We start from the raw sequence: 22,773 nt of genomic DNA on the forward strand, positions 1-22,773 counted from the left end.
CTTTCTGTATTATTTTTTTTTCAAGAGCAACTTGTAATCCCTAGCTAGGAAAAGTTTTCTTTACTTCTTCAAACATTCTTTCTAAATTATCTACATTTGTATCAGATAGTAAAATGTCATCCAAGTAATGGTAAACTATAGGTTTACGTGTTATTTCTAATGGCTATCTTACAAAATATTAGCACAGGGTGGGGCTATTTAACATTCATAGTGGTAGGATCCTCCATTGATATCTCTTAGTAGACTGAGAACTATTCTAAGTAGGTACCATTTGAAGGCAAATTTTTCTCTGTCTTTTTCTTATATAAGTATAGTGAAGAAACAATCTTTTAAATAAATAACTGCAAGACGTCATCCTTTAGGCAATATGGAAGACAAAGGAATTCCAGATTATAGAGAGCCCATAGGTTGAACCACCTTATTAACAGCTCTTAGATCTGTCACCGTTCTCCATTTTCCAGATTTTGTTTTAACAACAAATACAGGAGAATTAAAAGGGCTGGTTGATTCTTTAATATGGTGAGCATCTATTTGTCCCTGTACCAGCTATTCTAAATCCTGAAGTTTCTCTTCTGGTAAAGGCCATTGTTTATCCCACATTGATTCTTTGTTAACCACTTTAAAGGAAGGGCTGTTGGTACCTCTGAATGTTTGCTAGATATATTGTCCTTTTGTACAGCCTGAATGTTTGGTGACTGTTTTTTATAGTACCTTATAATATCCTTTCCAGAAACATGAGTTTGTTTATGTTCTATTTCTGAGACTGCAGGAATGTTAGTCTGGGTATTCCATTTCTGCAAGAGAACATGACCCCATAGAGTCACTGCTATATTAGTCACACATGGCCTCAGCCTTTCTCTCTGTCCTTATGGTCTTATACATTCAAGCCATCTCATGCTTTGTTTTACTTGAGCTAGGGTTCCAATTCCTAGGAATTAAACATTGCTCTTCTGATGAGGCCAATTTTGATGCTCACATTCTGGTTTAACAATAGTCATATCTGGACTTGTGTTCAGTAATACTTCAATTACAATGTTATTTATTTGTACTCTCAGCTTTGGTCTTTGATCATTTATAGAAGTCTGTCAAAAATATGTTTCCTATTTTCTATTTGAATATTTCATTCATCTTCCATGTTCATTCTATCATCTAGAACTGTATGGTTTGTTTTTTTTTTTAACAACAGGCACTGGATTTTTAAATTTTTTTTCCTTGGGGGAGATGTGTCCTCCACAGTGATTGGGAATGATTGGATAATGTTTGATTTGGGGGCCTGTGAGAGGCCCCTACAGAGCTTCCTAATGCTAACAAGCTGCCTTGTTTGTCTCTCTTTGGTCTAAGTTCATTGGTACAATGTTGGCCTTTGCCACATCCTCTACATAATCGAGGAGGTTGACACCTTCTCTCTTTGTTATTCCCAGGGGAAACTATTTTTAGAAATGCCTTGTCTACAATCCCTTTCCAGGCATCCTATTCCGCCACAATTAAAACATTTGGTATTTTGATGTTTGTTTATACCTTTGGAAATTGCTTTTCCTACCTAAGCTTTTTTTATTATAGTCAAACTACTCAACTTTGGTGCTGATCTGACCTTTAAAGGCTCAAGTATTTTTTCTCTTTTTAAGTTGGCATTTTCAAAAGCCAGATTCAATAAATATTCATCTAACTTCTGGATCTGTTACCTCTATTTGTACAGCTTTAATTAATCTTTGTAAAAAGGTGCTAAAGGGTTATTTTGGGTCTTGTATGACCTTAGTATATGATTAAATTCATCTCCCTAGTTCTTGAATCCTGTCCCAAGCATTTAAAGCTGCCGTATGACATAGGGACAAGATGTGTTCATTGTAAATAGCTTGACTCTGTGGATCAGCATAACCACCCTCACCAAGAATTTGTTTTTGGCCTCAAATTCTTTGACTCTATCTTGCCATTCTAGGAATAGCTGGATCTCTCCAATAGTTCCACTGTATCTGTGGCCCATATTCTTATATCACTGAGACTAATTGATGTTAATCATTTGGAGTAACCATATTGCTTGAAGCCTATGTGTTTACCATCTCCCTTACAAATAGTTAATGTATGCCATAAGATACCACTGTTTGCTTAACTTCTTTTAGATCTTTCATACTTAACAGTTTCCATTTATATTCTTTGTATCCATTTTAGTATTGTGTATTTGCTGATCCTTCAAAGGTAATAACAGGATAAGTAGCTAAAGCTCTTGGTAAGTCACCACTGACTCTGAGATACAGTGACAATGCTAAATCCTTTGCCTATACCTCATCTCCTTGGTTATCAGTCCTAACAAGTTCAAGTGATTCAAAACTTTTTACCACCATCTTTTGTAAAGCCTGAATCTCTTGACCTGTGAATATTTTTAATGATTTCATTAAATCAACTCATATCTGGTTCTCATTCTGCACACATGATTCCAAGGTTTTAAATTTTTCCATTAATGATATCTTCTTATCCTTAAAGGTTATTTGAATAGCATATACATTGCCTTCCTGGAGGAATCTTTTGTCTGCTAGCTTATCATAACTTTTTAACAGATTTTGATTGTCAATTTCAACAGCATGAATCCTTTCAGATAATCTCTCAGTTCTCTTTTATAAGGTTTCCTAAGCAATTGACATGGATTGAATTTTGCTTGTCAAAATAAGGTTATCAGCCTTTGCCTTGCGATCTTATCTGCTTCCAATTTCCAGGAGGATCTATATAGGTTTTTCCTTTGGGTTCACCTTTTTATTTAGCTTCTCTAGGATCACAAACTGTAGGCTCAATATTCTTTGTTTTTAGCTAGAGTCCACTAATGAGTGAGTACATACCAGATTTATCTTTTTGGGTCTGGGTTATCTCACTCATGATAGTGTTTTCTATTTCCAGCCACTTGCATGCAAAATTCAAGATGTCATTGTTTTTTACTGCTGAGTAGTATTCTAATGTTTATATGTTTCATACTTTGTTTATCCATTCTTCCATTGAGGGGCATCTAGGTTGTTTCCAGGTTTTGACTATTACAAATAATGCTGCTATGAACATAGTTGAACAAATACTTCTATAGTATGATTGGGCATCTCTTGGGTATATTCCCAAGAGTGGTATTGCTGGATCCTGAGGTAGGTTGACTCCCAGTTTCCTGAGGAACCACCATACTGATTTCCAAAGTGGTTGCACAAGTTTGCATTCCCACCAGCAATGGATGAGTGTTCCCCTTTCTCAACATCCTCTCCAGCATAGGTTATCATTGGTGTTTTTGATTTTAGCCATTCTGACAGGTGTAAGATGGTATCTCAAAGTTGTTTTGATTTGCATTTCCATGATTGCTAAGGAAGTTGAACATGACCTTAAGTATCTTTTGCCATTTGCACTTCTTCTGTTGTGAATTCTCTGTTTAGTTCAGTGCTCCATTTTTTAATTGTGTTATTTAGAATTTTAATGTCTAGTTTCTTGAGTTCTTTATGTATTTCAGAGAACAGACCTTTGTCTGATGTGGAGTTGGTTAAGATCTTCTCCCATTCAGTAGGATGCCTTTTTGTCTTAATGACAGTGTTTTTTGCTTTATAGAAGCTTCTCAGTTTCAGGAGGTCCCATTTATTCATTGTTGCTTTTATTGTCTGTGCTATTGGGGTTGTACGTAGGAAGTGGTCACCTGTGCCCATGTGTTGCAGTCTACTTCCCACTTTCTCTTTTATCAGGTTCAGTGTGGTCAGATTTTTTATTGAGGTTTTTAATCTATTTGGACTTGAGTTTTGTGCATGGTGATAGATATGGATCTATTTTCATTCTTCTACAGGTTGACATCCAGTTATGCCAGTACCACTTGTTGAAGATGCTTTCTTCCATTGTATACTTTTAGCCCCTTTGTCAAAAATCAGGTATTCATAAATTTGTGAGTTAATATCTGATTCTTCTATTTGATTCCATTGGTCGACATCTCTGTTTTTATGCCATTACCAAGCTGTTTTCATTACTCTATCTCTGTAATAGAATTTGAAGTCAGGGATGGTAATGCCTCCAGAAGATCCTTTATTGTATAGGATTATTTTGGCTATCCTGGGTTTTTTGTTTTTCCACACAAAGTTGCTTATTATTCTCTCAAGATTTGTGAAGAATTTTTTTTTGGGGATTTTGATTGGGATTGCATTAAATTTATAGATTGCTTTTGGTAGAATTGCCATTTTTCTATGTTGATCCTACCAATCCAAGAGCATGGGAGGTCTTTCCATTTTCTGGTGTCCTCTTCAATTTCTTTCTTCAAAACCTTAAAGTTCTTGTCAAATAGATCTTTCACTTTCTTGGTTAGAGTTACCCCATGATACTTTATGCTATTTGTGGCTATTGTAAAAGTTGAAGTTTCACTGATTTCCCTCTCTGCTTCTCTTTCCTTTGTGTATAGGAGGGCTACTGATTTTTTTGAGTTGATCTTGTATCTTGCCACACCAGAGAAGGCATTTATTAGCTGTAGGAATTCTTTGGTAGAGTTTTTGGAGTCACTAATATACACTATCACATCATTTGCAAATAACAAAAGTTTGCCTTCTTCCTTTGATCTCCTTATGTTGTCTTATTGCTATTGCTCGAACTCCAAGCACTATGTTGAAAAGATATGGCTAGAGTGGAGAGCCCTTTCTTGTTCCTGATTTTAGTGGAATGGCTTTGAGCTTCTCTCCATTTAATTTAATATTAGCTGTTGGCTTGCTATAAATTGCTTTTATTATATTTAGGTATGATCCTTTTATCCCTACACTCTCCAAAATCTTTATCACAAAGGGGCGTTGAATTTTGTCATGTGCTTTTTCAGCATCTAGTGAAATGATCATATGTTTTTTTCTCTCAGTTTATTTATATGATGGATAACATTGATAGATTTTCATATGTTGAACCAGACCTGCATCTCTGGGATGAAGCCTTCCTGATCATAACTGATGATTTTTTTCATGTGTTCTTGGATGCTGTTTGACAGAATTTTATTGAGTATTTTTACATTGATGTTCATGAGTGAGATTGGCCTGTAATTCTCTTTCCTGGTTGAGTCTTTATGTGGTTTTGGAATCAGGGTGACTGTCACTTCATAAAAAGAGTTTGGCAATGACTCTTCTATTTCTATTATGTGTAACACATTAAGAAGTATAGGTATCAGCTCTTCTTGGAATTTATGATAAAATTCTGCATTAAGACCATCTGGTCCTGAGCTTTGTTTGTTTGGGAGGTTTTTTTTTTTATGACAGCTTCTATTTCCTCACAAACTATAGGTTTATTTAAATTGTTCACCTGTTCTTGATTTAATTTTGGTAAATGGTATTTATCTGAAAACAAGTTCATTTTTTTTTTTTACCTTTTCCAACTTTGTGGCATATAAGCTTTTGTAGTAAGACCTAATGATTCTCTGAATTTCCTCAGTGTCTGTTGTTATGTCTCCCTTTTCATTTCTGATCTTGTTAATTCGTGTGTTCTCTCTCTGCCTTGATTAGTTTGGATAGGGGTTTGTCATTCTTGTTGACTTTCTCAAAGAACAAACTCTATTTCATTGATCCTTTGGATTGTTTTCCGTGTTTCTATTTTGTTGATTTCAGCCCTCAGTTTGATTATTTCCAGTCTTCTATTCCTCCTGGGTAAGTCTGCTTTTTTTCCTAGAGCTTTCATCTGTGTTGTTAAGTGTCTAATGTGAGCTTTCTCTGTTTTTTTTTTTTAATGTGGGCACTTAGTGCTATGAACTCTCCTCTATTAATAGTGTCTTGTAGGTTTGGTTATGTTGTGTCTTTATTTTCATTGAATTCAAGGAAGACTTTAATTTCTTTCTTTATTTCTTCCCTGACCCAGGGTTGGTTCAGTAGCTGACTATTCAGTTTTCATGAGTTTATAGGCTTTCTGGGGGGGGGGTAGAATTATTGTTAAATTCTAGCTTTATTTCATGGTGATCCAATAAGAAACAGGTGGTTACTAATATTTTTTTTTGTATCTGTGGAAGTTTGCTCTGTTACTGAGTATGTGATCAATTTTTGATAATGTTCCATGAGGTGCTGAGAAGAAGGTATATTCTTTCCTATTTGGGTGGAATGTTCTATAGATGTCTGGTAAGTCCATTTCATACATTACCTCCATTAGTTCTCTTATTTCTCTGTTGCGTTTCTGTCTGATTGACCTGTCCATTGGTGAGCGAGGAGTGCCGAAGTCTTTTACTATTAGTGTGTGGGATTTGATGTGTGCCTTGAGTTCTGGTAATTTTTATTTTACATAAGTGGGTGTTTTTATATTATGGGCTTAGATATTCAGGATTGAGACTTCACCCTGATGAATTGTTCCTATTATGAGTATAAAGTGTCCATCTCCATGTCTTCTGATTGATTTTAGTTTGAAGTTAATTTTGTTAGATACTAGTATAGCCACACCTGCTTGTTTCTTAGGTCTGTTTGATTGAAAATCCTTTCCCCAAACCTTTAAGTAGATGTCTGTCTTTGTGGTTGAGGTGTGTTTCTTGAAACAGCAGAATGTTGGATCCTGTTTTCGCAGCCAATCTCTTAACCTGTGCCTTTTTATAGGTGAATTGAGTCCATTCATATTAAGTGATATTAATGACCAGTGGTTGTTAACTCCAGTTATTTATTTATTTATTTATTTATTTATTTATTTATTTATTGCTGGTAGTGTTTGTGTGCTTCTCTTCTTTGAGTTGTGCTGTGGAGGGTTGTTAGATGTCTGTGTTATTATGGGTGTTGTTGGCTTCCTTTAATTGTGGTTTTCCTTCTAGTACTTTCTGTAAGGCTGGGTTTGTGGCTATGTATTGTGTAAATCTGTTTTTATCCTGGAATATCTTTTTTTTCCATCGATGGTGAAAGAAAGCTTTGTTGGATATAGTAATTTGTGCCTGCATCCATGGTCCCTTAGTGTCTGCAGCACATCTATCCAAAAAAGCACATCTATGGCTTTTTTGGCTTCCACAGTGAAGTCATGTGTAATTCTGATATGTTTACCTTTATATGTTACTTGAACATTTTCCTTTGCAGCTCTTAATATTCTTTCTTTATTCTATATATTTTGTGTTTTGATTATCATATGGTGAGGGGATTTTTTTTTGGTCCAGTCTATTTGGTGTTCTGTATGCTTCTTGTACCTTCATAGGAATATCCTTCTTTAGTTTGGGAGAGTTTTTTTTCTATAATTTTGTTGAATATATTTCTTGTGTCTTTGAGCTGTAATTCTTCTCCTTCTTCTATGCCTATTATTCTTAGGGTTGGTCTTTTCATGTTGTCCCAGATTTACTGAATGTTTTGTGTTAAGAATTTTTTGGATTTGCTGTTTTCTTTGATCAATGAGTTTATTTCCTCCATAGTATTTTCAGCACCTGAGATTCTTTCTTCTATCTCTTGTATTTTGTTGGTTATACTTGTATCAGTAGTTCCAGTTCATTTACCCAGATTTTTCTTATCCAGCCATCCTTCAATTTGTTTTTTCTCAATCTTGCTCTTCAAGTCTTGAACTGTTTCCTTTACCTGTTTGATTGCTTTTTCTTGGTTTTCTTGGGTATCTTTGAAGGATTTATTAATTTCTTCTAACTTTTTGTTTGTCTTTTCTTCCATTTCTTTAAGGGAGTTTTTTACATTCTCTTTAAATCTCTATCATTTTTATAATGTTATGTGTCTATTTCTTCTACTTCTTCTGGATTATGGTGTTCAAGTTTTCCTGTTGTGTGTTCATTGGATTCTGGTGTTATCATGTTACTTTTTAGGTTGTTGGAAGAATTCTTGCATTAGTGCCTGCCCACCTCTTCCTTCAAATTCGGCCAGGAGAGTCTAGGTGTCTTGGTTCAATCTTGCTGTGGCTGACCCTGCACTTGGGTTTTTTAATTGGTCTGCCCTCAGCACTGGAGTTGGCTCTCAGTCCCCCTCTGCTTTAAAGCAGGCTGTGGTAGTGAATCTAAGGACCCCACAGATGGAAAGGAGTGCTTGGGGGCAAGATGGGATGGGTTAAAAAGAGAAAGCCTGTAGCTGGAGAGACGCACTGTTAAATGGCCAAAATTTATTAGGGAATTAGAGGGGGCCTGTACTTCATTCCTAGTGTGTCCATCCACCTGGGTAGGCACACACCCACCCCTCCAGATGGATCTTCTCAGTACAGGAGTAAGGTATCCTGCTGTCCATGGACCTTGCAGATAAAATGGCGGTGGGCTTGGCGGGGGCAGGGTCATGTGGAACACAGAAGCCCCTGTGGCAGGATCACTCACTACTGGTTCCCCAGACCCTCAGCCCCAAAGCAGGCTGAGTTGAGAGAACCTAGGATCCCACAGATTGAAATAGGTGCTTGGGGATAAGATGGAAGGGATAAATATTGAAAGCCTGACAGGGTTTCTCTAGGTAACAGCCCTGGTTGTTCTGGACATACTTTGTAGACTAGGTTGACCTTGAACTCACAGAGATCCACCTGCCTCTACCTCCCAATTATTGGGATTAAAGGCATGCACCACGACAGCCCATTGAATTTCACTTTTCTTGGTTGTAGGGCAGGTCAGTCTTTCAGAACTGAACCTTCTAGACTGACCCATCAAGACTCAACTATCAGGATTAACCCTTCAGGACTCAACTTTCAGGACTGACCCTTCAGGACTTTTTGCTGGGCTCCTTTTATTGTTCTCGAATTTACACCTAGCAAGTAGGTTTTCATATCCTCAAAACATCCTGACTGGCCTCCAAAGGGACAATGCCAAATGCAAACATCTGATTCAGGAGGAGCCACAGTTTTCTGGGTTTCCTTCTAACCAAGATTTGCATAAGCTTTGTACCCTTGGGAAACTCTCAGACAGAGGGGAGCAAGAGAAACAATAGGTTAATTGCTAACAAAAGATGGATACAGCTAGCTGCTAACACTCTGGTGCTGGACCAGGTGTAGTCTAGCAGGAATGCTGCCACACATAGGCCCTAGCTCTGTCACATTTCCTTATATTTACTTTTCTTCCTCAAAACTGTGTATAAGTTATTTTTATTATATCAATTAGACAGTACAGTTTAGGGAGGAATCATCTTCTTGAAAAGCCACAGATAAGAATCGCCTGGTAAAATGGGATCTTTTCATGAGATAAACACACAACATTATAGGCAGTGAGGATCTCCCCACAGCCATTCACACAATGCCAGATACTAGAGAAAGATAGATGCAGCAAGCATATAAAAGCACAGCAGAAACAAAAGATGTTCATGGGTGTGTAGTCTCAAGTCTTGCCTGTCCAAGATTGATCCATGAGAGAGTTTCCTTCTGGTGGGCTGTCACCTTGAACTTGAATTGCCACGTGATGGTCCCCTGACGTGGCCACCAACATTCTATGTTATGATGCTATTATATTGGGGAGTATTATTTCAGCATCATCTTAAAAATAAGCTTTTTAGCTGGTTGTGGTCCCACATCAAATCCTGTTTATTGGGTGCTAGGAATAAACTCAGGGCATCATGTATGCCAAGCAAACACTCTGCCAACCAAATGTATCCTCAGCCCCTAGAGGAGTAGGGACCTTTAGAATGTACCTCCTCTACCTATTTTTATCCTCCTCATATTTTCTTTAATCATCTTAGCCATCACTATTGCCTCCTCTGTTTTTATGAGATCTGCCTCAGAAATGGATCAATGCATCTGTCACAAGGGTGGGTTTGTTATCAAAGTGAGTTCAGCCCCCTCTTTCTCAGATTAATGTTTTTATGCCCTTTCTTTTAACATGGATGACATGGGAAGAAAGTCCTCTCAGATGCATGCCACACTCGAAATATCCAGTCTCAACTTTTAAAAAATTTATTTATATTTTATGTATGAGTGCTCTACATGTATGCCTGCGTACCAGAAGAGGACATCAAATATTATAGATGGTTGTGAGCCACCATGTGGTTGCTGGGAATTGAACTCAGGACCTCTAGGAGAACAACCAGTGCTCTTAACCTCTGAGCTATATCTCTCCATTCCCGGTCTCAAAAAATTTAAAAAGTGATCTGTGATCTATGTATTTGGAAAATAAGCTAAGACAGAAGATGAGGTCAGGCTCAGGGAAGGTTCACAGGCACAGGAACACAGGCAGTGAGAGGAGAGGCCAAGATCTAGTGCCTCCAGTTCTGCAGGTCCCAAGTCTCTGTAATGCTCCTGTAATAAATCCACTTAATTTGCTCAAACATTTCAGAATTAGGTAAAAGTTCAGGCCACCTCTTTCCTAAATATTCATATAGAAAGTGACATAAACTTTTAAGCATTTTTGAGGTCTTGTGACACACAAGTGATTAGCACTTGGGAGGTGGAGGCAGGAGGATCAGGAATTCAAGGTCATTCTTTTGCTACCAAGATAACTTGAGACCAGCCTGGGGTACAAAGATCTGTCTCAAAAACAATACAAAACCAAACCAAACACAAAGTAATTTCAAGAATTCATGGATTTGTTCCAGGTCTTTCTTGGGCCATTTAGTCACTCAGTGTGCTTGACTAGTGAAAAGAAAAGAGATGTGTGTGTCCTGGTAATGGGGAGGAGGATTGGTAGCAATTCTTCTCCATTCTTTTAAAGTCAGAGAGATGTGGAATTGTGTCTCAGTTTTGAGTCTTCTTGAGTATTACCTTTCTCTTCTGGTGACAACAAGGATGCACGACTCCCAGGAGTGTGACAATCTGTGTTTTTTAAATGACAACTCACTTTGTCCACACATTCACTTACTCCAAACTCACTGATAATTTATTAGGTCCCTTTGTCCCACGGAGCATTCTAGCTGTGACATCTCAGAGGAGGATAAGGTCACTACGCTAATGAAACATTACCCTGGCATTGGCAGACAGACATGGCCGATGGACAGGATTAATGAATAAAATAAAGCAGCATGGTGCTTTAACAAGTGCTGGGAGGTGGCCACTGTTGGGTCCCTTGAGAACAGGCCTTTGCACCCCCACTTGATCTGTTTTGCACTCTTGTGGTTGGTTGAAAACAGGAACAGTCTGTTGTTTTCAGCAATGTTTTTTTTTTTTTTTTTTTTTTTGGTTTTTCGAGACAGGGTTTCTCTGTGGCTTTGGAGCCTGTCCTGGCACTAGCTCTTGTAGACCAGGCTGGTCTCGAACTCACAGAGATCCGCCTGCCTCTGCCTCCCAAGTGCTGGGATTAAAGGCGTGCGCCACCACCGCCCGGCTCAGCAATGTTTTTAAGGATGTTTACCCCTAAGCCATGTGAGTTATGGTGATGAGCTTCCTGCTTTTGCTGGCTTGGCCTCCCCTGCTGAGGGCTATATATACTGTGTGAGAAAGTGGAATACAGGCTTGTCTGCAGAACCTGAAGTTGTGTCATGTGTGAATCTTGACGTCCCACACTCAGAGAACTACAGTTGTTGTGCTGGCACAGCAGCCACAGAATGTCTTCCTTTCCTTGTGAGCAAAGACTCCGAGAGACACAGATGGTGGCACCAAGGGAGTCAGGGGCTGCAGAAAGGACCTGAAGGGGAACAGTGTAGGGAGGAATGAAGACTCAGAAGACCAATAGTATCAGGTAAGGTACAGTGGTGTGATCATGATGGAGACCTTGATCTTATTTTCAGCAACAAGAGTACAGTGAGGGGCCTGGGGCATGTTCGGGATATTAAGTAAGGAATGTTTCAGTGAATGCTGTCTCTTGGGTTGTGGTGAAAATATTCTTAGGCATGTAAGAGCAGAAGTAGGGGAACCGAAAAGGGGCGTGTAGAGGGCAGTACATAGCATTTTAAAGTAACCTTAACAATAACTTTTAAAACACTTTTATTTATGACCGTATCTGTTTCTCCATCTGTCAGAGTATATTTCTAATTGTGTGCACACCCGTTCATAGAGGCAGAGGCCAGAGGAGGGTACCTGGGATCCTCTATAAATCTGTCCATAATCTTCAGTCAGGGTCCCTTCCTGAAATTGAATCTGGAAGTCAGCAAGCTCCAGCAATCTTTCTATCTTCACCATCAACATTTTAATCATGAGTCATAGGCTTATAACCCGCTAGCTTATTATATTGGTGTTGAGATCTGAATCCTGGTCATCACAACTGTGCAGCAACTGCTATTATCCACTGAGCCCCACTTACAATGTTTACAAATGATCTGTATCATCCATCTGCTTATGTATGTATATGTTTCTGCCTTTTATTCATCAATATATCTGTCTCTATCAGTCTATTACCTATCATCTATCTATCTATCTATCTATCTATCTATCTATCTATCTATCTTCATCATCACCATCATCATGATGATCATTATCATGTTTTTGTGGTTGTGTGTGTCATTATACATATCTGATATCTGAAGAAACCAAAAAGGACATCTAATCCCATGAAGCTGGCATTACAGGCAGTTTTTAGCTCTCTGATATGGAAGATGGTACTAAACTCAAGGCCTCAGCAATAACAGCGGTGCTCTTGGCCCACAGAGCCACCTCTCCTGCTCCAACTGTTACGTTTTGAGTTAAGATGTTGTTGAACTGGGTCACCTCGCAAAAAACCCACCTCCATGAATTTTAAAGATGAACACTTTCTTACCACTGATGTTTAACATCAAGATTGGTCCCTTTCTCAGCCCCTTGTAGTCACTATTTCCCACTATCCCAACACACCATCAACTGCATCTGTGTTTGAACATCATTTAGATGCAGCAGATGGGAACAAAACTTGCTTTTGTGTAGCATTAAGTTGGCAAGTTTCACTTACACCATTGATCTGGTCTAAGAATTGTTAGTTCATTGTTGCAAAAAAAAACAATGAATACATCAACATCAAACATATGCAGAGCTTTTTTCTTAGCATTGTCTACAAACAACACTGGGCACTGATCGTTTTCATAGCCGTTCATTTCTATTAGCTGCAGTGCAATCTAGAGAGAGTAAAGGTTACAAGAGGACATGGGAGGGCAGTTTGCAAACCCTGCACCATGCTCCTCAAGGATTCCAATGGTTGCACTGCCAGGTATTTTTGCAAATGTCCAAACTGTAGTCATGACTCACTTTCAGGACAACTACTAGGTGACTATCACTTTCCTTCCCATATAAACCAGTGGGTGGGTCAGGGCTGTTCTCTCTGAATGTTGTCAGGAGGCATTGGACAGGCTGAAGCTGGACCACAGGAAGCACAGTTCACCTGGCCAGACTGAAGGGTATGGGCACGGAACTAATGCACATCTGCATCCACATCTGTATCTATTATTTTTGAGGTAGGGTCATATGCAGGCGAGACTGGCTTCAAATTGGATGTGCAGACAAGGATGTGCAGACTGATCCTCTGGTCTCTACTTCTCTTGTTCCAGAATTATAAACAAGTGCTGCCCTGTCTCCCTACTCTACAGTGCTGGTGTACTGATTAGAAAATCCAACCAATCAGTGCAGACCCTGGCTACCTTGTGAATTAACCTTCACCTCTTAGGTCCTCAGGACAGAATGGGTGGCCAGGGGAGGGGTACCTATTTACCAGTTTGTGTCTAGGTGTTTTCACAGTGTAGCAACAACGTCTGCACCGACTAACCACAACCTTCACGCCCTTATCCTGGCAGCTTAAAGAAAAATATGGAGACATGTTCACAGTGCACCTGGGACCAAGGCCCGTGGTCATGTTATATGGGACAGATGCCATAAGGGAGGCTCTGGTGGACCAAGCTGAGGCTTTCTCTGGCCGGGGGACAGTTGCTGTGCTTGAGCCAATTGTTCAGGGATATGGTAAAATACGGGACAGGGTGAAGTGGCGGATGTGGTCTGGGAAGATGTGGATGAGAGGTGGAGCCCGAGCTGTGGGGAAGGACTCAGGGTCTTTGAACTTCTATGATAACCCAGCCATGCTTCCCCTACATTCTTAGGTATGATCTTTTCTGATGGAGAACGCTGGAAGACCCTTAGGCGATTCTCTCTGGCCACCATGAAGGATTTTGGAATGGGCAAGCGGAGTGTGGAGGAGCGGATTCAGGAGGAGGCCCGATGTGTAGTGGAGGAGCTGCGGAAATCCCAGGGTGAGACCCAGAGAATGAGCAGAAAGGAAGATGGTGACACACAAGGGCTGAGAAACAGACAGACAGACATACAGACAAACACACACACACACACACACAGAGTATGGAGGATGAGATACTGATACAGGTGGAAAGAGAGAATCATAAGGACAGGAATAAATGTGAGGTATTTTGTTTCCAAAATAACTAAGATGCACATACTGCCCATGGTGGTCAATCCTCTTCAGAAAATCAACCAGTGAATTATTTTTCTTTGTCAATTGGATAGTTTTTGTGAACACTCATCCTCTCAGAACTCAGAATGTGAACTTATGGCAAGACAGCCGTAAGTGCAAGGCCAGCCCTGTCTACAATGTGAGGTCCTGCCTTTGATGTGGCTGTGGCTGAGCTGTGGAGAGCTTACAGCACCATATACAGTGGGCATGGTCGTGCATGTGTGTAATCCCAGCACTCCAATGGTGGAGACAGGAGAAAGAGAATTCCAAGTTACTCTTCTATTGCACAAAGTGTTCAAGAACATTTTGACTTAATCGTTATAATTGCCCCCTATCCCTGCCCCCCCTCCACGGTCTCATGAAAGGCAAACACAGACCTTTAATCGATGAAGGGAATGGAGCAGGAGGACCTGCAGACATGAGCTAAGCAGGGAACTGTGTTTTCTTCCTTGTGAGTGTGTTGGTGAACAGCAGTGAGCACAGAGGCTTATGGGAGTTTGATTTTGGTAAAAATTAGAGGTACTCTGAGGGTATTTTAAGTTTGTTATATCAAGGGCACATTGGTTACAAAACTGTTGCTTGCACCTCCATTTCTTTACATGGGGTATTTGTCATCTCTTATTGACCTTTCTCTGGAGATCTGAGAGGTCAGTAAGGAAGGGGGAGGGAAGAAAGGTGCAGAGGGTGAGAAGAATGATGAGAGAAAGAAGTCGGTGATGGAGGTACCCAAAAGAAGAGAAACAAGCGGAAATCAAGCTAAATATGGACTAAGAGTGAAGCTGCTGAATCCTAGGAAAGTGTCCTCATAGGATCAGAGACCACAGACAAGACAGCCTCAGGGTGAAGGGCAACAGTGACCCAATACTGCTGTACTGACAACTGTCCTCCAACTGCCAGGGACCACGACAGAACCTAGTATACAAAGCTGCAGGCAACAGCGGCTGATGGCTTCTGGAACACCATATAATTCAGAAGTCAGAGAAGAGAGGGATGGAGGACATCAGAGAAGGAATGGAGGACATCAGAGAAGGGAAGGAGGACGTCAGAGAAGGGAAGGAGGACGTCAGAGAAGGGAAGGAGGACGTCAGAGAAGGGATGGAGCAAGTCAGGGAAGGGATGGAGGAAGACAGGCAGATGGCCATGGAGTATATAGGGCTTGTAATTGACACAGCCATCCCTGAACTCTTCTGTGCACCATTCCTGCCAGTGGGAGTTAGCTAACAGTTCAGAGTGAGGATGTCGTCCTGGGAAGAGGAGCATGTGCAGACTGACTGAACTCATTCTAAGTCTTGTTCCTAGAATCCTAATTGCAGCAATGTTCCAGCCATGATTAGCTGAGTTTCCTTGGTGAAGGTGCATCCCTTTCTGTATATAGAAATAGCATCCCATATTCTGTACAGTACTGAGAGCGTTAAATAAAGGTATGCACGCATCTGTGAGTGAAGAGCCCAGACTCTTACGCACACCATATATACAAATGTGTTGCCGTTCATTAAGCAGTGAGTGGTGGGGACGACTTTACAGAGATGGGGCTGAAGCCAAATACTCCGCTAATTCTGTATTCCCTTTCTTTTGTCCTGTATCCTCCTTCAGGAGCCCCCCTGGACCCGACGTACATCTTCCAGTCCATCACAAGCAACATCATCTGCTCCATTGTCTTTGGAGAGCGCTTTGACTACAAAGACCGCCAGTTCGTGCGCCTGTTGGAGCTGATCTATCAGACCATCTCGCTCATCAGCTCATTCTCCAGCCAGGTCAGTAGGCAGGGGAAAGAAAAGGCTGCTTTATGAGTGAAGAAGGGAGTGTCTTATGGCTGGAAGAAGGATAGAGACAACATGGAAAAGCAAGGAGCCTATGACCTGGAGGGATGGAGGGAAGGAGGAACAGAGGGAGAGAGGGATGTTGAGCACATTGGGGAGACCTGAATGCAGAAATAGAGAGCCATCCACATGATGATGTGGAAAATACAGCTGTTACTTAGAGGACAGAGGATACAGTACTTCATGCACGAGCCCTTGAGTTCATCCCCAGGACTTGGTGGTGTACAACACATGAAATTCCAGCACTTTGGTGTTAGAGACTGGGGAATCAGAAATTCGGGCTGATCCTAGGCTACATGTTGAATTTAAAGCCTGTGTGGCATTAATGTGTTCAAAATACAATACCCCACAATGAAAACAAATTAAGACAAAACAGCAAGGAAGATGGGAGAGAGAGCAGAGCAGAGGAAAAGGGAGATACAGAGATGCAAAATGAAGGTTAGAGACTGATTTAGAGATAAAGGTCGAAGACATGTGTATGTATGTTGTCCATGTATGGGAGGGGTGTGTCTTTGTGTGTGTGTGTTTCTTTATCATATCTGTGGACTTAGGAGCACTGCCCCCTTCCTGAGTCCTGATAACTCAATGTGACCTGCTGGGCCCTTCTTTCTTGCAGGTGTTTGAGCTCTATTCGGGTTTCCTGAAGTTCTTTCCTGGTACCCATCGACAAATCTACAAAAACTTGCATGAAGTCCTTGACTACATTGGTCACAGTGTGGAGAAGCACCAGGAAACCTTGGACCCAAACAATCCAAGAGACTTTATTGATACTTACCTTATACGCATGGAGAAGGTAAGTCCTGCGTGAATGAAAGGGGATGCCTGAGAGTGAAGGCTGAGGTTGTGAGCGGAGGAAAAGGGCGATAATGATGGGGAGGGGAAACAGGAAATGGAGTGGAGGAGATCTGGAAAATGATGGAAATAAAAGGAAGAGAAAATGTGGTAGGGAGAACGAAGGCTGGGGAATAAACACAGAAAAAAGCAGAAAAGACCTCAGAGGAAAAAAGAGCCTGGGAGACAAAAAATGATAAACTACCAGAGAGCACAGTAGAGAGAGAAGACAGAGCAGAGACCAAGTGACATTGCCGAGGACTGAGAAATGCCATGTGGTCCAGATAATGAGACAGAAGGACAGTTCCCAGGATATGTGTGCATCTTCCTGCAAGGCTTCAGGCACCCTGACCCTCCCTTCTCTCTCCCATCTGCAACCAGGAGAAGTCCAACCAACACACGGAATTCCATCACCAGAACCTCATGATCTCCGTGCTGTCTCTCTTCTTTGCTGGCACCGAGACCAGCAGCACCACGCTCCGCTTTGGCTTCCTGATCCTGCTAAAATACCCCCATGTAGCAGGTGAGCAACAGGTGGCCAGTTGGGGAATCGTCTAGCTACCCTTTTCTGCAGAGGTTTGTGTGGATGGGAGAGACATGGGCCTCTTACATCTGGAGCTCTGAAGGCTTTGGTCAACTTCTCACCTAAGGCAGTGCTGCGGGTGGTGTGCGAATGAACACTCAGCTGGTCCATTTCCATTGTTTTCTGCTATAACTTGAAGGTTGGATCATCTGTCCTTCCTTCCTTCCTTCCTTCCTTCCTTCCTTCCTTCCTTCCTTCCTTCCTCCCTTCATTTCTTTCTTTCTTTCCTTCTGTCTTTGCATTCATCTGATACTCATTCATCTTTCTGTCCATCTACCTGTTCATCTATTTACCATTCTATTTGTGTTTCATCTATTATCTAACATCTATCTATTCATTTTCCCTCTACACACCTGTGCACCCACACATTAATACTCTGCCCATCTTCTCTATACTCATAGATGATTAATCCTTGATTCCTTCATCTCTGTTTGACCCAATGAGATATACTTCATTCATTTATGTGAATGAATCAGTTTGTGAGTTTTATTTTTTATCATAACTAGTTGAGCAGGCTCTCTGTCATTTATTCATTGGTTCATTCACATACAAATCTTCTCATTCCTTAAGTCTGCCCATTGGCCTTTGAATTCACCCCTCACGGGTCAATCCATTCCTCCATGTATCCATTTAATAATTCATTCATTTATCTGTGATTTATTCAATAGACCTACCTATTTATTCCTATATTTGCTCATTCATTCATTCATTTATTCCGTTGCTAAGCCTAACATCACTTCATTATTGGATAGTTATGTTCATTGATTTATTTGTGTGTGCACCATTTGTGACTCATTAGTTGATTAATACAGTGAGTGAGAAGTGGAATATGGAGATCCAGTTTTGCTTTGCTCATTTCACTCAGTCAGCAATCTTTCCTAAAGTAACCGACTCATCCATTGCTTGGCTGACTTACACACTCACATTCTACGAATATGAAATCGATGTGATGTTGTTGTGAGTTTGTCTGCTGCAGCACATGTGTGGAGGTGGGAGGACAACTTTGTGCAGTTGGATAGCTCCCGCACATTCACATGGGTCCTGATGTTAAAGTCAGCTTCTCAAGATGCAAGTCAAGTGCATTTTCTGGCTGTGCCCTTTCATTGGTTAATATATTCACCAATGTGTTCATATTCTGTATTTTGTTATCCATAGATTAATTTACTTCCCTTTTATTCCTGAGGATACAGCCTCGGATTGTTAGCCTGTATTTTTATTTTGCTAAACTAATGTTCTTTGCTGTTTTGTCTGCAAATATGTCTGTGTGAGGGGTTTGGATTCCCTGGACCCAGAGTCACAAAGAGTGTGAGCTGCCATGAGGGTGCTGGAAACTGAACCCGGGTCCTCTTTAAGAGCATCCAGTGCTCTTAACCTCAGAGACATATCTCCAGCCTCCTGGATTGTTAAATTATTAAATATAAACTCCATGCAGAGAACTCTCTTTCTCTTTCTATCTCTCTCATCCATGACCACAAATTATAACATTATATTTCAAATGCAGAAAATTCCTACCATCTTCCTCTCCAGCCCTCAGTCAGACTGATAGATGAAAATAGCCCTTTGCTGTGGGTTTTCCTTTTCTCTGTATTAGGAGCAAGGTTGGAGCTGTGAGGAGAATCTCCAACATAGTTCTAAGCGTGTCTGGAGAGACAGATGCCTGGGAGAAACGCAGGTGTGCATGTCCCAGAGTGCACTGTGTCTCTTTCAACAGAATCTCCTGGATCTGCACTGTTCCTAAGCTGTTGGCTCACAGAAAACAGGGTCACTGTGCATTGCCTCTGTGAAGGGGGCAAGCATTGTCTGCTGTCTCCCTTTTCTGTGCAGAGAAAGTCCAAAAAGAGATCGATCAGGTGATTGGCTCACACCGTCCACCATCCCTTGATGACCGCACCAAAATGCCTTACACTGATGCTGTCATTCGCGAGATCCAGAGATTTGCAGATATTGCCCCGATTGGTTTGCCGCACAAAGTCACCAAAGACACTTTGCTCCGAGGGTACCTGCTCCCCAAGGTGAGACCAGCTGCAATTCCACATCTCTATGCCATGAACATCCTCCACTCTCCCAATCACCACTCTGGGCCAATTTGTGGTTTCCCAGCATTCTGTGGATCCCTAAGGACTGACTGTCAGCAGATGGGAGCCAGGGTATGCTAATATCATTGCCTCTCACAATGTCTCCTAGAACACTGAAGTGTACCCCATCCTGAGTTCAGCTCTCCATGACCCACGGTACTTTGAACAACCAGATGCCTTCAATCCTGACCACTTCCTGGATGCCAGTGGGGCTCTGAAGAAAAATGAAGCTTTTATGCCCTTCTCTACAGGTGAGACGGACCTGTGCTTCCTTTCCCAGACACTAGAGGGCAGGCTTACCCTCCAGGATACAGTCAGGACTAGGTCCAGTCTGTTCCAGCTGGGAACCCATTCCACCTGGCTACTGTCCCAGGAGGGGTCTCTTGAACTTTTAAGTGCATTCTGCTCATAGCATTTTGGAGAGGTATTGAAAAGCCTCAAAACCTGAGCAAATTTATTTCCTTAATTATTTTTTTATGAGTGGAGAATCTTTTTTAAACTAGTGAAACCAGTTTTCTCTAATCCTGATTAAAAGGCTGACAGAGGAGAACAATGGATGTTCACAGAGAACACAATGGGCTAAGTGCACAACCAGGATCTTCCCGCCGCTCCCAGCAACAAACAACAGATTAATTAATAGAGACTATGGGGGCATAGATATTCCCAGGTCAGGATGTTTGGCATTTTTTAAAATCTTTTTTGTTATTTTATTTTATTTATTTATTGAAAAATTTCCTCCTCCTCTCTGCCTCCCATTTTCTTTCCCCTCTCCCCACTCCTCTCCCCCTCCCACCATTCCTTTCCCCCTCCCTCTCCAGTCCAAAGAACAGTCAGGGTTCCCTGCCCTGTGGGAAGTCCAAGGTCCTCCCCCCTCCATCCAGGTCTAGGAAGGTGAGCATCCAAACAGGCTAGGTTCTGATCTATTGGGAGCTCACCAAGGCCAGCTGGACTGGGACTGAAAAAGCATGGGATAAAACCAGACTCTCTGAACATGACGGACAACGAGGGCTGATGAGAAGCCAAAGACAATGGCACTGGGTTTTGATCCTACTGCATGAACTGGCTTTGTGGGAACCTAGCCTGTTTGGATGCTCACCTTCTTAATTTATTTATTTATTTATTTTTGAGCTCTACATTTTTTCTGCTCCCCTCCTTGCCTCTCCCTCCCCCTTAAACCCTCTCCTTAGGTCCCCATGCTCCCAATTTACTCAGGAGAGTTTGTCATTTTCTACTTCCAATGTAGATTAGATCAATGTATGTCTCTCTTAGAGTCTTCATTGCTGTCTAGATTCTCTGGGATTGTGATTTGTTGGTTTTCTTTGCTTTATGTTTAAAAACCACTTATGAGTGAGTACATGTGATAATTGTCTTTCTGGGTATGTGTTACCCCACGCAAAATGATGTTTTCTAGCTCTATCCATTTGCCTGCAAAATTCAAGATGTCATTATTTTTCTGCTGTGTAGTACTCCATTGTGCAAATGTGCCACATTTTCCTTATCCATTTTTCCATCGAGGGGCATTTAGGTTGTTTCCAGGTTCTGGTTATGACAAACAATGCTGCTTTGAACATAGTTGTGGCATTGTGGCACGCTTGAGCATCCTTTGGATATATACCCAAAAGTGGTATTACTGGATCTTGAGGAAGAATGTTTCCTAATTTTCTGACATCCAAAGGGGCTATACCAGCTTGCTCTCCCACCAGCAAGGCAGGAGTATTCCCTTTACCCTACACTCTCTCTAGCATAAGTTGTCATCAGTGTTTTAGATATTGGCCATTCTTACAGGTGTAAGATGGAATCTCAGAGTTGTTGGATTTGCATTTCTCTGATGGCTAAGGATGTTGAACATTTACTTAAGTGTCTTTCAGCCATTTTAGATTCCTCTGTTGAGAGTTCTCTGTTTAGGTCTGTACTCCATTTTTTATTTGGTTATTTGTTCTTTTGATGACCATTTTCTTGATTTCTTTGTATATTTTGGAGATCAGACCTCTGTCTGATGTGCTGTTAGTGAAGATCTTTTTCCATTCTGTAGGATGTCATTTTGTCTTGTTGACCATGTCCTTTGCTTTTCCGAAGGTTTTTGGTTTCAGAAGGTCCCATGTATTAATTGTTTCTCTCAGTGTCTGTGCTGCTGGAGTTATATTTAGGAAGTGGTCTACTGTGCCAATGCATTCTAGTGTACTTCCCAATGTTCAGTGTGGTTGGCTTTATGTTAAGGTCTTTGATCCATTTGGACTTGAGTTTTGTGCATGGTGATAGGTATGGGTCTATTTTCATTCTTCTATTTGTTGATAATAAGTTATGTCAGCACCATTTGTTAAATATACTTTCTTTTTTTCCATTTGATATTTTTCTGCTTGTTTGTCAAAAATCAGGTGTTCAAAGATGTGTGCATTAATATTCCGGTCTTCTATTCAGTCCTCCTGTCTGTTTTTATGCCAATATCAGGCTGTTTTCAGTACTGTAGCTCTGTAGCAGAGTTTATTTATTTATTTATTTTTATTTTATTTTATTTCTTAAATTTATTTATTTATTAAGGATTTCTGCCTCCTCCCCGCCACCGCCTCCCATTTCCCTCCCCTATCCCCCGATCAAGTCACCCTCCCTCATCTGCTCGAAGAGAAATCAGGGTTCTCTGACCTGTGGGAAGCCCAAGGACCGCCCATCTCTATCCAGGTCTCATAAGGTGAGCATCCAAACTGCCTAGGCTCCCCCAAAGCCAGTACGTGCAGTAGGATCAAAAACCCACGGCGATTGTTCTTGAGTTCCCATTCTTCCTCATGTCCACTATGTTCCACTAGTCCAAATTTATCCCATGCTTTTTCAGACCCAGGCCAGCTGGCCTTGGTGAGTTCCCGATAGAACATCCCCATTGTCTCAGTGTGTGGGTGCACCCCTCGTGGTCCTGAGTTCCTTGCTCGTGCTTCATTTAGTGAGAAGAGATGGCCAGTTGGGACCATGTCTCCCTCATTATTTGGAGACCTCATTCGAATTGCCTTTCTTTAGTTTAGGAAGTTTCTACTGCACTAGGTTTCCATACCAACACCCAAAGCCCCTCAATTCTAGCTGTCTCTCCCCACACTCTATCCCTCAAGCCCATCTCTCCTCTCACCCGATTTTTCCATTCCTGTCCCTTCTGATTCCCGTAGACCACCCATGAATTCTATTCTATTTTTCCCCTCCCAGGAGATAATTGTTCCCCTCCTAGTAGTTTTGTCTATATATAACCTTTCTAGGTCTATGGTTATCATTTATTTAATGACTAATATCCACATACAAGTGAATACA

At 41.1% G+C, this 22,773-nt stretch overlaps 1 protein-coding gene and 1 long non-coding RNA gene across 2 annotated transcripts in view; one reads left to right on the plus strand and one right to left on the minus strand.

The window, feature by feature from the left end:
• The window catches only part of LOC142859176 (uncharacterized), a 376,470-nt gene that overhangs the window by 31,979 nt on the left and 321,718 nt on the right, over positions 1 to 22,773 (minus strand). The window lies entirely within an intron of this gene.
• The window catches only part of LOC142859149 (cytochrome P450 2B2-like), a 30,767-nt gene that overhangs the window by 3,639 nt on the left and 4,355 nt on the right, over positions 1 to 22,773 (plus strand). Inside the window, exons 2-8 of the mRNA XM_075989512.1 lie at positions 13,512 to 13,674; positions 13,812 to 13,961; positions 15,770 to 15,930; positions 16,613 to 16,789; positions 17,209 to 17,350; positions 19,235 to 19,422; positions 19,595 to 19,736. Of these exons, the coding sequence (XP_075845627.1) occupies positions 13,512 to 13,674; positions 13,812 to 13,961; positions 15,770 to 15,930; positions 16,613 to 16,789; positions 17,209 to 17,350; positions 19,235 to 19,422; positions 19,595 to 19,736 (1,123 nt within the window). The remainder of the gene's footprint in view (positions 1 to 13,511; positions 13,675 to 13,811; positions 13,962 to 15,769; positions 15,931 to 16,612; positions 16,790 to 17,208; positions 17,351 to 19,234; positions 19,423 to 19,594; positions 19,737 to 22,773) is intronic.

The sequence above is a fragment of the Microtus pennsylvanicus genome, chromosome 1, assembly GCF_037038515.1.
Source record: "Microtus pennsylvanicus isolate mMicPen1 chromosome 1, mMicPen1.hap1, whole genome shotgun sequence".
NCBI lineage: Eukaryota > Metazoa > Chordata > Mammalia > Rodentia > Cricetidae > Microtus > Microtus pennsylvanicus.